This window comes from Carcharhinus amblyrhynchos, chromosome 18, assembly GCF_965287045.1.
Source record: "Carcharhinus amblyrhynchos chromosome 18, sCarAmb.v2.hapA, whole genome shotgun sequence".
In the NCBI taxonomy this organism is placed as follows: domain Eukaryota; kingdom Metazoa; phylum Chordata; class Chondrichthyes; order Carcharhiniformes; family Carcharhinidae; genus Carcharhinus; species Carcharhinus amblyrhynchos.
Window position 1 is genome coordinate 36,275,021 of NC_137341.1, and position 16,300 is coordinate 36,291,320.

The 16,300-nt window shown below is 38.0% G+C and overlaps 1 protein-coding gene across 1 annotated transcript in view; it reads right to left on the reverse strand.

Moving 5' to 3' along the window:
* Positions 1-16,300, reverse strand: part of LOC145355039 (BAR/IMD domain-containing adapter protein 2-like 1) — a 132,201-nt gene that overhangs the window by 79,288 nt on the left and 36,613 nt on the right. Inside the window, exons 4-5 of the mRNA XM_080206826.1 lie at positions 2,455-2,516; positions 1,756-1,827 (exon numbers count right to left, since the gene is read on the reverse strand). Coding sequence (XP_080062952.1) covers positions 1,756-1,827; positions 2,455-2,516 — 134 coding nt within the window. The remainder of the gene's footprint in view (positions 1-1,755; positions 1,828-2,454; positions 2,517-16,300) is intronic.

Below are 16,300 nucleotides of genomic sequence, written 5' to 3' on the forward strand. Positions count from 1 at the left end.
TTATTGCAGAAGGTCAGGGGACAGGGAGTTGGGGGTAGGGTGTTAGCGTGGATAGAGGATTGGTTGTCAAATAGGAGGCAGAGAGTGGGGGTCAATGGGTGCTATTCGGATTGGCGGATGGTGACTAGTGGAGTGCCTCAGGGGTCGGTGCTGGGGCCTCAGCTATTTACCATTTATATAGATGATCTGGAGGAGGGAAACGAGTGTAGGGTGTTGAAATTTGCTGATGACACCAAGATTGGAGGAAAGGCAAATTGTGCGGAGGGTGTGGAGCGTCTACAGAAGGATCTAGATAGGCTGGGCGAATGGGCCAGGAACTGGCAAATGGAATTTAATGTTGGCAAGTGCGAGGTGGTCCACTTTGGTAGGAATAATGGTAGGAAGGATTATCACTTACGTGGCGAAAATCTGCAGCAGGCGACGGTGCAGAGGGACCTTGGGGTCCTTGTACACGAGTCGCAAAAACCCAGCTTGCAGGTGCAGCAGGTGATCAGGAAGGCGAATGGGATGCTGGCCTTCATAGCGAGGGGGATTGAATATAAAAGTAGGGAGGTCTTGCTGCGGCTGTATAGGGCATTGGTGAGGCCGCAGCTGGAGTACTGTGTGCAGTTTTGGTCGCCGCACTTACGCAAGGATATTTTGGCCTTGGAGGGAGTGCAGAGGAGGTTTACTAGGCTGATGCCGGAGGGGGTTGAGCTATGAGGAGAGGCTGAATAAACTAGGCTTGTACTCGTTAGGGTTTAGAAGAATGAGGGGAGATCTCATTGAGACATATAACATGATGAATGGGATGGATAGGATAGAGGTGGAGAGACTCTTCCCGCTCAGAAAGGACAGTAGGACTAGGGGGCACAGCCTCAAGATGGGGGGCGGTTTAGAACGGAGTTGAGGAGGAACTTCTTCACTCAAAGGGTGGTGAATCTCTGGAATTCTCTGCCCGTTGAAGTGGTGGAGGCAACCTCGCTAAATATTTTTAAGACGCGGGTTGATGGGTTTTTGATAAGAGAGGGGATTAAGGGTTATGGGGAGAGGGCGGGAATGTGGAACTGAGCCACGACAGATCAGCCATGATCTTATTGAATGGCGGGGCAGGCTCGAAGGGCTAGATGGCCTACTCCTGCTCCTATTTCTTATGTTCTTATGACTGTGGAAACCAAGTCATTGAATATACTTAAGAAGGAAATAGATAGATTGCTAGGCTCTAAAGACGTGAAGGGGTATGGGGAGAGCATAGGAACGTGGTGTTGAGTTAGAAGACCAGCCATGATCATACTGAATAATGGAGCAGGCTCGAAGGACCAAATGGCCTGCTCCTATTTTGTATGCTTCTATATTATGACAACCTTGTCCTCTACGTTAAGAATTTTTGAGCTTTTATTATCCAACATGCTTGAATTTCTACTATCCAACAGATTCTTCAGTTATTGGCTTGTTGAAAGGGTTAATTATTTGCTCAGGGAAATAACTGCTGTCACTTTAGAATTATGTGTAAAATGGGTGCTTGCTTATTTGTGTTAACACACCATTAATATTTAAAACCTAAAAATAGTTGGGTGAGATCGGAGAAGAAAGGATATATCCTTTTGGTGGCACAAGATCAAAAACATGTTGAATGAATATTCAGTATTTGGAAAAATTGAAGGATTTCTTTAAAGTATTAAGGTTACATTTGTATTTTGCAACAGAAGTGACAATTGCCAGTAATCATAACTTTGCACAAATTACCGTTGTGGAGTGAAAACATTAGATACCTACATTCATGTATTTCACATCTTGATCAGTCTTTTTCTCCAATTCACTTATGATATCTTTGTGAAATTTCCTAAACTTAAAAGGTGAAAAAAAGAGTTTTAATGAGAAACCACATCTGCAATAAAGAGAATAATGAACTTAACAGTCATAAAATAATACGCGTCTTAACTTAATATTCTCTCAAACCCAGTTACCATTGATTTTCCACCGAATGGGTTGGGCAGCAGGTTGGCAGATGAAACTCATGCAAATTCACACACTATTCTGGGCAAAATGTAAAGGAACATCAATGCAAATTTCTCAGCAGCTTGATTTGGAGCAGCTGAAGAGATGGGTGAAGAGAACAAATCGATTCCCTTACACTGTTTAGAGCTCTCTTGAACCCCTGAATTCTCTGTTCAAAGGGTTCCTTTGACATCACTTTGTAACTGGACAACGAAAGATCAATTAGTGGCTTAGACTGATCAATTTTCACTTTTCAAATGCCTTATGTTAACTAAATAACTTACAATTATGTTGCTGAGATCAGGAACACAGATCTGAGAATTTTCATGCAGCAGAACCAGGCTATTGCAGTTTAACTTATAAAAGTATAGTAGTCATGAAGGATAAGCTTCAATTGCAAGACAAAAGTAAAGCTATTTAAAACTATTTCAAAGATTGCAAAAATAATCTTAAATATATATATATATATATACATACATTATCTTCCATATCTATGTTGATTTTCTTGTGTACTTCAGAAATCTCCATGAGGACTTGTCCTGTGGGGACAATTGAAAATTAAGTTCAAGAAGCTACTTTTTTTTTTCATTTGCACACAATATTCTGCATTGCAAATGTTCTTGAATTTCCAGTCCATCATTGTTGTTGAAAGCAGAGATAGTTACTTCCTGGCCTCCATCGACTGGATCAGTCAACAACTACTGGGAACTGCTTAAGAAAGTCAATCCACATTTGCCACTCTGCATCTATCTTTCCGACCTGGAAGGCATTACAGGTTATGTATTTAGTCTGGCTGAGATTGAGAACTGACCAGAGCAGTCAAGCTTGTCAGAAAATGCTGGTTCAGCCTCTAGGCTTGATTTTTAAGCCCTTTGGGGAAGACAGGTGTCAAAAATAGCACAGCTGACTGACCTTAGCTACCTCCAGCCCCCAGGCCATTTTACTGAGATAGAATTGGAGGTGGGAGTGGTTGGTGATGAGCAGCTGATCCACTTCGTTAAGGACAGCTTCATGCCAATTAAAGGAAGGCAACCTGGATTTTCCAGTTGGTCTACAGATCCCCACAGGCACTGGATGCTGGTTTTGTGCTCAAGGTGACCTCCCAGCGTTTGACAGGCTTAGAGCCATTGCATGCCTGAGTTAAAAAGCCATTTTTAATTTAAGATATCTCCATTTTGGAAAACCTCCTCCTTCATTTATCTTCCATCACAGCCTGCTACTTTCAACTGAAAGGTTTCTGATTGGCCCTCTAGCTTTGACAGCCAGATTGCTGTCCCTAATTGGAAGAGCCTGCCCTCTATCTGCTCAGGGGAAAACCACATGTTGTAGGCTTGATCCTTATTTGAGCCAAAGAGATTCAGAAAAAAGTCCGCAGATAAAATCCTGCCCTGTATTAATATCTTGCCAGTCTATCCAAATGATTCTCTAAGTGATAATCTAAGAATATTGCCATAATTTGGAAAGAGTAGTCCCAATCAAGAGGCTTCATTTTAAATGAGGTTTTGGCCTGTCTTTGGCTCTTAAGGCAAACATAGGGCAAAGGGCGCAAATGTATTTGCAACTAGCTGTAATCCGTTGTCTGACAGTTTGTGTAACAGCTTTAGTAGAATGGCCAGATCCTGAAGGAACCTGTGTGAAGCAAAGTTTACCTCTGTTGTTGGAAGGAAATAATTTGGCCTCAATTGATGAATTGGCTTCACATAGTAATTTCTCTTCACTCAAAAAATCAAATCTGGCCATGGTGAAAATCAAGAATTCCAAGCATTTTACCATACTGAAATGCATTGATAAGTTATGCAGGATTTCAGAGAGACAGGTCAGTAAAGGTAATTTTTTTGCTCCTGTTTTTTTTAATCAGTCTAAACAATATGTCTTAAAAACCAATACAGATTTCAACAAAACTTAGTACACACATAAGGCCCAAATAAGAACTGATTAGTTTTTGGTGAAGACATGGTTCTGGGTTCTGGAGTTTATTAACATTAGGAGATAGGACAAATTGACTTTAAGAATGTTCTAGATATTTAGAATGTTGTGGATTGTCTCAGCTGCTCTGGTGAAATTTGTCAAAATGTAAGCAGAACTTTCAAAGCAGGTTGTTAGATATGGATTGATCTGAAGCCTCCTCAGTGAAGTGGAAAAACCTAAAAAAAATATATTTTTAAGATTTGTAGTTAGTGAATCAATCAGGCAGAGAAAAACATCAAAAGCTGCACAGTTGTAATAAGTGAGTTAACACAGTGTGGCAGATGTATGGGCTCTATTGAGTGCCCTCTTTAATTGTCATCTGTCACTGTTCATCAGGAGACGTATTTTCCTAATCTCCATCCAAAGTCTAACTCTTCCCTCTATTCAACATGGCCAGTCAAAATAGATAATGTACAGTGTGCTGAAGTTTTGATGTTGGCTAGAAAGACCTCGCGCTCTTTTGTGAAGTTTATTTATCCAGCCTCCCCGTACTCCGGTATCAGCCCCTCCAAGGTAGCAAGAACCATGGACAAATACTTTTCTCTGATTTAGCCTCTGGAGCTTCACATTATGGAACAAACCAATCCTGTGAGATATCTACTTATGGAATTGGAACCTTGAATAAATCCCAGGCTTAGGCAAACCTAAGCAATTCCCCCAAGGTAGCTTGAGTCTCAAGAGTTTGCCATTCCCTGTATGTACTAACAAGAGAAAATTTCAACATCTTGATATGCAGTGTTAAGTATTTAGCATCAAAAGTGTATAGCAATTTCATTAATGTATGAATTAATATGTCTAAAGACTTTTTCCCCCAGGCTGCAATCTTCTGCGAATTACGTCACATGCGTACAAGTAGTTAGAGGTTCACAAGACACTCCCTGATGCAATCTTCCCTGTTTGCCTAGCAACAAATCAGAACTGTTTTGTAAACATCAATGTTTGTCCACTGAGCAAAAACTCGGGAGCTCCAATGGTAAAAATTGGCAGGTGAGTGGATGTCGCAACAGTGGAACATAGCTATTGTACGCATCTATGATTACTCAAATGATTAATGCAACATCATGGTGAAAGGAAAATCTAAAAGGAGTATTGTTTGTTCAATAAATTCCCTTAGTGCTTACCGGGGGAAAAATACAAGCTTTCATTAGTTTTTAAAAATAGGTGAATTTTACCATCTCCACAGTAATGTGCCAAGACAAAGACTCTTGTTTCCAGGCACACCCTCCTGGTATTTACTCAATGTTAAGTGCACCAACGTCACTGCTGTTATTGCAATCAATGAGACAGTTTTAAGATATGTGCAATGCCTTCCTTTGGCGGTGAGTCAAAGTTAGGCAAGGCCTGTCTCCATTCAGAGGAGAATATTGACCTTTTAAAAACTCTATTTCTACGCCTTTTTACCTGTTTTAGACAATAAAATATTTTCTTATAATTATTTTGTACTAATGCCACGACATGTTGCCTACTGTATTTTTTAGTCTATTCAAAAAATATTGGTATCCAAAACCATCAATTTCAACAATTTATTATGAACAAAAAAATGTTTAGGGATAGGTTATCTGCATTTCAGCCTAAAGGAATTGGAAGAACTAGGAAAATATAAGCATTTCCCAATTGTATTTAGCAGCCTCAGCCAATTACAACAGAAATTCTCCAATTATTTATGGCACTGCTACTAAACACTGAAGGAATATTAAAGAGTAACTTTAATTGCAAATTTTGTATCCTACATTGTATTCTATTTTTAAAGATAAGTTAGACCTTCCACGATCTCAGGTCAGTATAAAATGCTTTACAGGGAACAAAATACTTCTGGATCATAGTCACTGCTCTAATTTAGGAATATGGAGACAAATTTGTGCACTGAATGTTCCCGTAAGTAGCAATACGATAATAATGAGATAATCTGCTTTTAATGATGTTGATTAAGTGCTAAATATTGTTTGGAACACATGGGATAATTCCCCTGATCTTCTTTGAAATAGTGTGTGGAATCTTTTACACCCACCAGAGAGGCTGACTATTTCTTGATTAACATCTTATCCAAAAGATTGCCTCTCTGACAATGCAGCACTCCCTCAAATATGACACTCAGTCTAGATGTTTTTGCTGAAATCTCTGGGTTTAAATCTACAATCTTCTGATCCAGAGCAGAGTGTGCTACCTGGTAACCTACGGCTGATAAAATTGCTCATCCCTTGTTTGACAGTTCTCAAACAATTTTTTCTGGAGTTCCTGAAATTAGTCATCAAAAAAAACTGCATTTATAAGTAAAAATACAAAGCTTTATGTTTTACCAAATGTGTTTATAGTGAGCCACTAATATTAGCAACATGGGGTTTTGTGGCAGTGTCTGAAGTCTGTGTCTAATTGTTTTACCAGCTGCTATTTTCACCAATGTTTCAGTATTTGAATGAGCATACATACTGATTCTGGTCTGTCAAATTTGCACCAAAGAACAGAAAAAATGAGAAAGACTAAGCCAGTTAAGAGGGTTGATGCATAAAGTTATAAAGATCATTGTTTAATAATACAAATCCTCAAATAGAAAATAATTATTTTCAATGAAAATTTCCTTCTTCACTTAGATAATCTATAAATAAGCAGAAGTCAGTATCAATGTTTTGAATGTCAGTACCTTTTAACATGATAGTTTTAGACCACCCTACACAAACAGTTGTAAATTTTAAACTCCTACTCACGGTTTCTAAGTAGTCTCATTTTAGGATTGCACTTACACAAGGTGATTCAAAAACATTCAGTTGACAAGAAGAGGGATTGGCTTCTGTCAATGTTTAGGATTTGCTTTCACGACACCATAATTTTGTAAAAAAATAGCATGTGCGCGTGGGGGAAAAGAGGGAAGAGGATAACTCCGTAAATATCAATTAAGTTAATCATCATAAGTAATCTCTCCAGCCAGTCACAAAGCTAAAAAACCTTGTGATAAGTTACTTGCTTTGTCATTCCTACAAATAAGATTTCAATATTTAAGATTTTATATTTTGTGGGAATAAAATGGAAGGCACCAATTAGATGTTAAAGTATACTGTGGGATAATGAATCACAATAACTCTATTATTTAATACTATCACTCAAAGATAATCAGGAGAAAGAAAAAGTAGGTTTTCTCCAATGTCTACATATTTTAAGTTCGAACAAATAACTTATTCCTACGCTCCACCTTAATAATGCAATAAAAGTGGTCCAACTATGAACCATCACCACCTGGGAAATGTGCTTTAACTTAAATTTGAAATGAGGATACCTTCTGATAAATATTTGAAAGAAGTTTCCATCAAAAGGTCTTATGCTAGATTGAAAAAAATTCTCTTTTGCATCTAAACCTCAATATTACTAAATGATAAAAAGGTGAAAGTCTTCTGTACCTAAAACCTGTGCTCGCTGGCCTACACTGGCACATAGTTGAACAACATCTTTATTTTAATGATATTAAATTAGATGTTATTTTTCATCCTTGTTTTTGAATCCCTCCATGTTCTTACCCCTCCCCATATCTGGCCCTATAATCCTCCAAAATACCTGCACTCCTCTAATTCTGACCTTTTTAGTCAAATGCAATTGCTCCACCAGTGAAGGCTGTGTCTACATTTGAATACTCTCCCTACATTTCTCTGCCTCCATACCTTGCTTTGTTTTAAAAAGGTATTCTTTAAAACCTTCCCTTTGGCCAAACTTTGTCACCTGACCTAATATCTCTAACTGTCGCTGGGTCAACATCCTGGAACTCCTTTCCTAGCAGCTTTATAGTTATACCAACACCAAATGGTGTGCAATGATTCAAGAAGGCACAGTGAAGCACTTTGGGATGTTTTCTACGTTAAAGGTGCTATAAAAATATTCAAGATGAGAAACAAGTTTGATGATACCCTCTGCGTGCCACACAGGAAAGATTATTGCAAAGATCATCCTCAATTGCCCCTTCCTGAGTCACAGTACAGCTTTCGCCCATCAAGAGGCTCTACAACTGCATGATAAATCCAAGAAAAATACCAGGGACAGCACCAACTGCTGTACATGGCCTTTTACAACCTCACTGAAGCCTCTGACTTGTCAACTACGAAGTCCTACATGGTTGTAGTCAATTTTGTCAACATCCTCCACCTGCTTCACTATACCATGCAAGTCATGATTCTCTTTCGTAGAACCAACATAGACCCAACCTCAGAGAAGGCAGAGGTCAAACAAGACTGTCACTGTACCAACCCACTTCTCTATCTTCCTCTCTGCAATACTGCACCTCTCATACAAAAGCTACTCATGGGCCTGGAGATAATTTACAAAACAGATGGGAAACTGTTCAACTCACCCAGTCTTCAATCCAAAAGCAAATCACTCCAATATCAGTCAGCTCCAAAATGCACTCACTCAGTGACCTTTATGAGAAAGCTGGCCTTTCACTGAACACCCGGAAAACCAAGCTTCACTCAGTGGGACAAGTTGCTCATATATCTGAAACTAGACTTCTAGTTTCTACCTGGAACTCAATTGTCGTAGGCAGAAGACTCCTAGGAGGATTTCGCTCTAGGCGCTTACAGCATTTGAACTCCTAGGCACATTTTAAATGAGAAATAAAGTTATATTGCTTGGACAAAACAAATGACATAACTTTCGTGAAGAACTTTTGAATTGTGGACATCTTCAAAACTTCTTGAAGAAGCCAAACATCCCCATAGGCGTTCCTGGCTTGTGACTATCCAAACGGAAAAAGTTCAATCAGGAAGGCACCAAACATATTGACAGACTTTGTCGGGAATATGCAGAGCCAAAATCAAGGCACTGGACAGGGTGCACAAACCTCTCAGAAACTCATCTACCTAATCCTCCAAGCACCACCTGCCCCAAGTGACAGAGTCTGCAAATGGTGTTTTGGACTTAGTAGCCCTCTTGGAATCCACTAAACTAGGGTGGAAACAGTCATTTTTGATTCCACGGGACCTCCTAAGAAGATGGATATAAATAAGTTGTTGTTGCTTGTTTAAAGTTTAAACTTCAGGACTTTTGAATCAGTGACATTTTAAATGAGAAATAAAGTTATATTGCTTAGACAAAACAAATGACATATTTCATAAAGTTTTGAATTGTGGACATTTAATCTTTAAAGAGTAGCTTGTTTGCTGGATAAATAAGCGTTTTAAAAATCTGCAGATTTTACAAGAGTATGCTGACCTAGTAATCATACAACAGAAATTAAGTCTTTCCTATTATTAGGAACTCCTACTCAAAAACTCTGATCATATCCTGCAAGGAGAGGGAGTAACTTTATGGAACGAGCACAGTAAATCTCCAGTGAGATTATACATTGAAGAAAAATCAAACTATAGAAGTTAGATCATTGGTAACATATGGAACACCAAGTAGTAACAATATACAGAAATAAACACAAGTTCACAATCCATGGAAATTTGACTGAACAATCTTTGACAGTAACAGCAAGATTGTTCTTGCGCCGGGCATATTTTACCAATAAGATGTTTTGTTGATAACTGAATAAAGAGTAACATTATCACCCTATTCCTATCTTTTTGGTTGATTCCTGTTAAGGAAATGAAACATAATACTACGCGGCTAATTGGCTAGCATGGACAAATCAGCTTCCTGATCCATAAGGAAATAAACCAGTCATGCAGGTTTAACTCCTGGACTCCATCCAGATCCGTAGACAGTCCTTGACCATTAGTGAGCAATACCACAAATAATTTAATAACTCAAAACTATCCAAAGAGGTCTTTATTGTGCATAATTTGGCAGTGAAGTATGAAAATAATATTTCAACAAACAATTCAGGTATGATTGATCTAGTTATTTTGTATGTAGTAGTTGTTTTCATCACTATCTAGGGCTGAACAACAAATGCCAAATGCTTATAAATTAGATTCAAATTTATTTTCAAACAACTACAAGAGAAGTGTAAAAGAGCTAATGCTATTCCAATTATGTAGTTTCATAAAGGGAACGCTCTGCCTACAACAATAACAATAATTTACCTGTGGCTGTAGTCTTGAGTTGAATACTATGAAAATACATTGTTGCAAATTTTGGAAGGAGCTGGGTGTGGGAGCCTGAGAAATCTGGTAAAATAATTTAACTTTTGATTGCAGCCGAGCACAGCGCACAACTACTTGGTGTTTTGTCTATCTTGGTTCAATGCTAGCGTGCCATTTCTGAATCAGAAGGTCAATGTTTATGCTCCTCACCAGACACTGGACAACAAAATTCAATTGTGTGCAATCAAGTCCCACAAACAACAATGAGATACATGAACAGATAATCTCTTTTTAGCAGTCTTGGTTGAATGGTAAATATTGGCCAGGGCACCAGGAGAATATCATTGCTCATCTTGGATTGTGTTATGGGACTTTTTAATGTTTACTTGAGAAGGCAAGGTCTTGGTTTAATGGTTCATCTGAAAGACAACATCCCCAACAATAGAACACTCCTCAGTATTGCACTGAAGTGCAACTGGATAATGAATATTCTGAAAATGCATGCTGAGCACATGACCTTCAGACTCATACGTCAAAAATATTCAGTGGGTCTGTCAACACAGGTTGAATATTTGGGTGAACCTTTCTTCAAAAAAATTTATTTTTGTTGGATATCCATAACTTCTGTCTTAATAAACTTAGGTTGCAATGTTACTTTGTGATCAAGACTAGGATGAAAAAAGATCAATTGAAAAATCTACCCAATTATTCATGTCCCTCAGCAGATTGCATAAATTGGATAGAGCCCATACTATAGGGTGTATATGTGTTCTGAGAGGGGAATCTATTTTCCAATTAAATATACTCACAGTAACAGCAAAAACATCACAGGCTTTTACTTTCAAATTTTCATGCTCCCCTGAGTAATTTCTTTACTATCTTCAAACTATAATCAAGATTTATATATAAAAATTTCTTTGCACATGATCAAGAACACCGCACCACAAATTGAAACTTATATATTTGGCCTGTGGTGCCATGGTACATAATTAGATTGATGACAAAGGCAGAAAGTTGAACTGTGGACTATGGGCTAATAAGGTGATGCAAAAGAGTAATCAACTTGAGCTTCCAGTGTCCTTTCTTTAAAATGGGGTTTCAACCAAGTTTTAAAAAGTCATAACTCTGATGCTTTCAGAAATTTTAACTTTCAGGAATGAGCTACTAAATTCAATTCTGTAATCCTCAACACCAAAACAGCATATGAAATCAAATGGATCACATTTTCATTGAATTTATTTAAGGTAAATGTGTTTGATTTTCAACTATGTGACTATAACGTAGTTTAATGAAAAGTCAAGTTTGTTCTGAACAACTAAAAAATTCTTTGGGTGTTGGGGGGTGGGAGACAATCTTGCAGTACAAATTTCAGCTCTTATTTTAAAGTATCTTCTATATGGTGTTGATTTATTTTCTTATTTGAAAGTGGTTGGGAATTACTTTAATACTTCAGCAGTGGTGCTATTCCATAAGAAGCAATACATTAAAAAAACACATTGCTGTTTGTTGATTCTGTTCAACACTTGTGGTTCAGAGTATTATTTTTGAAATATTACTGTGAAATAACTAGAAATTGCTTATGTTTGTCTGAAAGCATATAATGGACCAGAAACAGAAATATAAACATTCATGGTTGTAGCCAGCAATTTAATTGAGAAGTTCAAATGCTGTAAGCGCCTAGAGCGAAATTCAGTTTATAAGTCATTTGGACCATGAGATTAAATTACAACCTTGAAACATTCCCTGCTATTATCATTTATATGAGCTTCGACTACATGAGGGACTTTATTTCATCACTTTTCCTCCTAGCACCAAGACAATGTCCGCTATGTCCTTGATGTGCAGTGAAGCTCACAAGATTAATAAATGTGACACAACCACTGAAAACTTGAAAGTTATCTGCAGCGAATTACTCGGCCATTCTGTGTCCAACACGTGTCACATAGTAATAAATAGTGAATTGTGTTCTCAAAGAACTAAGCTGCCTAATTATGGAGAAAAGAAAAAAAACTGGCTTTAGACCATCAAAATCAAAACACTAAACATTTGCAATTGTGACAAGAAAAATCCCTGTTACAGCATAAAAGTAGCATGGAGCAAGAACGACTGATTATAATAAGATATGTAATTTCACAGACATCATACTTTTAGTTCCACTATAAACTCCACTACTGGAACCAGTTGTATCGAATATGCAACACAGTTACAGGCCATTCAGCCTGATTACTCTTGTTCAGTGGTTTATATTCCACATTTAAGATGGAGTCTCCTCCCATTCAAATCCACCTAATCCCAGCCATTCAGCATTCTATCTATCATCTTTTATCTCAGGTACTTGTGTAGTCCTTTGACACATGCAATGTATTTGCCTGAACTACTTCCTGTGGTAGTGAATATCATATTTTAACCACTGACTAATCTCCTGGAGGGAAGGTTCTGTGAGTTCTGCTCCTGGATTCCTCGCACAAAGGAAAATACACCAAGGCACGCCAAAACCCCAAAATAAATAAACTTTATATCGTCATTAACTATCCTACATAGCCTTCAATAGAAGAAATATTCCATAACCTTAGCCCAGGAACCACACTGAGTCACATGCCTTTTCATAAAAATGTTAACAGTATCAAAGCAGGCCATGTCACCTAATAGGTCTGCACAGGTGTTTTTCCTCCATGAATCACTAACTCTAATCCCCTTCTCTCCTGCCTGTTCCCATCTTTATGTTTCATTTTATTGGCAGAGTATTTCATAGACTAATCACCAAAAGAATTTTCTCTTTCCTCTCCTTCAATTCTTTTTGCAATCTGCTTGGGTTAATGTTTATATTGTCTAATTGTTGCATAACACATTAATCAGGGATAATTGGAGGCACAACATCAATAATAACTAGATGCTGTTCAACTAATATAGGTGCTAATTAGAAAATAAATTCAATCCTATTTAAATAAAGGATTGGAAGTATATGAAAACATCCCTCTGCACATGTTTAAAGCATTTGCTGTAATTTACAGAACATAAAACAAAAGCCAAAAAGCAGTATAATTGAAGCTGTTTTTAAATGCGCACACAACATAGTTCAAGAAATGCAATATAAACTTTGTCTTTAAAATTAGTCCAACTTTTTCTTCAAAAGCAAAGGTACTAGAACCTTACAGTAGTTCTGTTTAATTATAGTTTTGCATCCTATGAAACTCAGTACAATGTGCATGTTCAAACAAAAAATCCAAATTTAATTAACAGCATCACAGTTCTGGACAAAAAAACTGGAGTCAGGAATTCACTGCAACGATGATTATCGACAAATGCCACAAATTATACATTGTGCTCCTTAGTTCTTTAGTGACAAGTTCATTTTTAAGTTTTATTTTTTAGTCACAAGTAGGTTTACATTCACACTGCAATGAAGTTACTATGAAAATCCTCTAGTCACCACACTCCAGTACACTGAAGGAGAGTTTAACATGGTCACCTAACATCTTTGGAGTGTGGGAAGAAACCAGAGAACCCAGAGGAAACCCACACAGACATGGGGAGAATGTGCAAATTCCACACAGTGACCCAAGCCAGAATCGAACCCGGGTCCCTGGCGCTGAGGAAGCAGTGCTAACCATTGTGCCACCATGCCGCCCAATATTACAATTTGCTGGTCAAGATAACTTCGATGTGCTGCAGTAAACGTAACAGCAACTCAAAGTGGTACAAAAACATATCCCTGAAATACTGGGAAAGCATTGAGTATTGCCTGCTAAAACAGCTCACATCAAATTTCAGCCATTGTACACCAAGGGGCTGGAAACTGTGTAAACAGACTATATACCTTGCATGTATATTGTAAATATCAAAGTACTGAAATTGTACTGAGGCACCTCAGAGTGAGACATGCTCAACGGAGAAAAGTGGAATGTTAGTGCACTCTGTAATATTAAATTTGAAATGGTTAGATTGTATTTACACAAATTTTATGAATAAAGTATAAATTTTGGAAAATATGGTAGCAAAGGAAATGCTTTGTTAACATATTTAAAGTTGTTACCTGAAAAATAGCAATGCAATGCATATTTTAAAAGCAATGTCCCAGAATTTGTTACAAAACAATCTTGCATGGTTTTAGCAGTATATGCAGGTCATGATGCTTTATTGCAAACAGGTGAAATGTAGGCACAAATCAATGCAACTGCTAATCCCTCTTAATACAACATAAATATTAATAACTTAACAAACAATAACATTGCAATGAAGTGATGAAACAACTAATTTATTAATTTAAGAAGTGTTGAGCATTTTGTTGGGCTCCTATTTATAATTAGCAGTGTTAAAGCAATGTCACCGGGTCCCATGACATCTTTTACTAACTGAAATCCCAAGTGAGCCTGTTCAAACCTGAGCTGTTCCATAATGTAAACAGCAGTCGGCACAGGGCTTCCACCACCACCACTCCCACTGGTTCTGGGAGATAAATAATTGTTTTTTAAAGCAGTGCCTTTAGTCCAAATCAATGGATTACAAAGTAAAGGTCTTAATATTTGAACCAGTTTATTCAAATTAAGGTTCATTTGCATTATTAGAATACTGTATTTATGACTTTTCCTATTCTTGTGATTATACCAAGATCATTGGGCCCTTTCATGAAGTTTGTTAATCACCGAATACACTGCAATGATGATACTAACGCTCATTCAACAAACTCGAACTGGAGTTGAGTATTGTACCTGGTACAGAGGAATCTGGGGGGCTCTTCTTTGAGGATGACAGGATTGAGAGAGTAGTTAGCAAAGCATTTGAGATTTAGGTTTCATTAAAAACAATATTGAGTATAAAAGATTATGCTGAACCTATTTAAGCCATAACTACAGTGGTTTGTCCAGTTTTGGTCACCACAGGTTAGAAGGATCAGAGAGTCCTTGAGGGTACAGAAGATATATCAATAGTTTCAGGGATTTGGAAATTTTGATGGAGGTGTACAAGGTTATGACAGGTTTAGATAAAGCAGACAAAGTTGTTCCAATTGGCTGATAGTACAAGGAAAAGGCAACAGAGATTTAAAGTTTTGGGCAAGAAATGCAGAGGGTATATGAGGAAATACTTTTTTATGCAGGAAGTGTTAGTGGCTTGCAGCCTCACAGTGACGATGGTGAAAGTAGAGATGATCAATGATTTCAAAAGGAAATAATCTTTCAAGGGATAGAGTATTGGAATGGAACTGACTGCATTGTACTGCAGAGAGCCAGCAAGGACTGGATGGGCCAAATGGCCTCCTTCTGTGTCATAATGACTGATTTTAGTGGGAAGCAGAACTATGATAATTAGCTGTTCAACTGTATTGTCAAAAATCTGTGACGCAGTGCAAAATTCCCCAACTGTGACATGGTGTATGTAGTGCCATAATTTTCTCAAATTTCAGAGCCATAATTATGCTGAACACCATAGACAAAATGTTAACATGATACAGTTTTATGGCAAATTCACAATGGTTTGTCTCTGGTGTTCAGCATAATTATGGTTCTGAAATTTGAGAAAATTATGGTATTACATATACTATGCCACAGTTCAGGAATTTTGCATTGCTTCACAAACTCTTGGTAATACAGTTGAACAGCTAATTATCATAGTTTTGCTTCTTTTTTTTGTTTAGGTTAAGACCATAATTTTGCAAGTTGAGAAACTTCAATTACTGAAGAAGAAATGAGAAATGAAGAAATAGCACGTTAAAAATGCGTTAGGAGTTTTAATTTTTGATCACAATCCAGGAGTTGGGGCGGTGTGTGCAGATACATGAACATCGAGGGAACGTAACCATAATTTATGTTCATCAAATATTTTACATGTGTATTGCTCCTCCCTCTGCCAATCGCAGGTCCTCTTCCTCTCCGCTTCCTCTTACAGATCCCACTTCCAATCCCTCTCAGGCTCCACTTGCTCCCCCGCCCTCCCACACCCTTGCACCACTCGCTCCCCCAGTCCCTCCTCGCTCTCTCAATTGCCTACCCTCAGTCCCTCACAGGCCCCCTCTGACCATCATTCCTTCTCGGTGCTCATCCTGATTGATACAACTTAGGTTTTGTGTTGTTTCCAACTCATCTAATCTGAGGCTGGATTCTGAAGAAGCCAACTGAAGATTGGATGATCTGCAAATGACATGAAACTCAAACTCAGCCTGGCCTGGCGTAGAACCCCTGGGGAGGCTTCTGTGGAATCCCAGTTTGGGAATCCCAGATGTACACCATCATTATGATGCAGAAATTTGAAGTGCGAGTGACCTACAATGAAGAGTTCAGTGCATTGTATGGATTTACCCACACCACCAGCTCACCAAGCCAATAGTAAGGTTGAAAAAGGAGTATGTACAG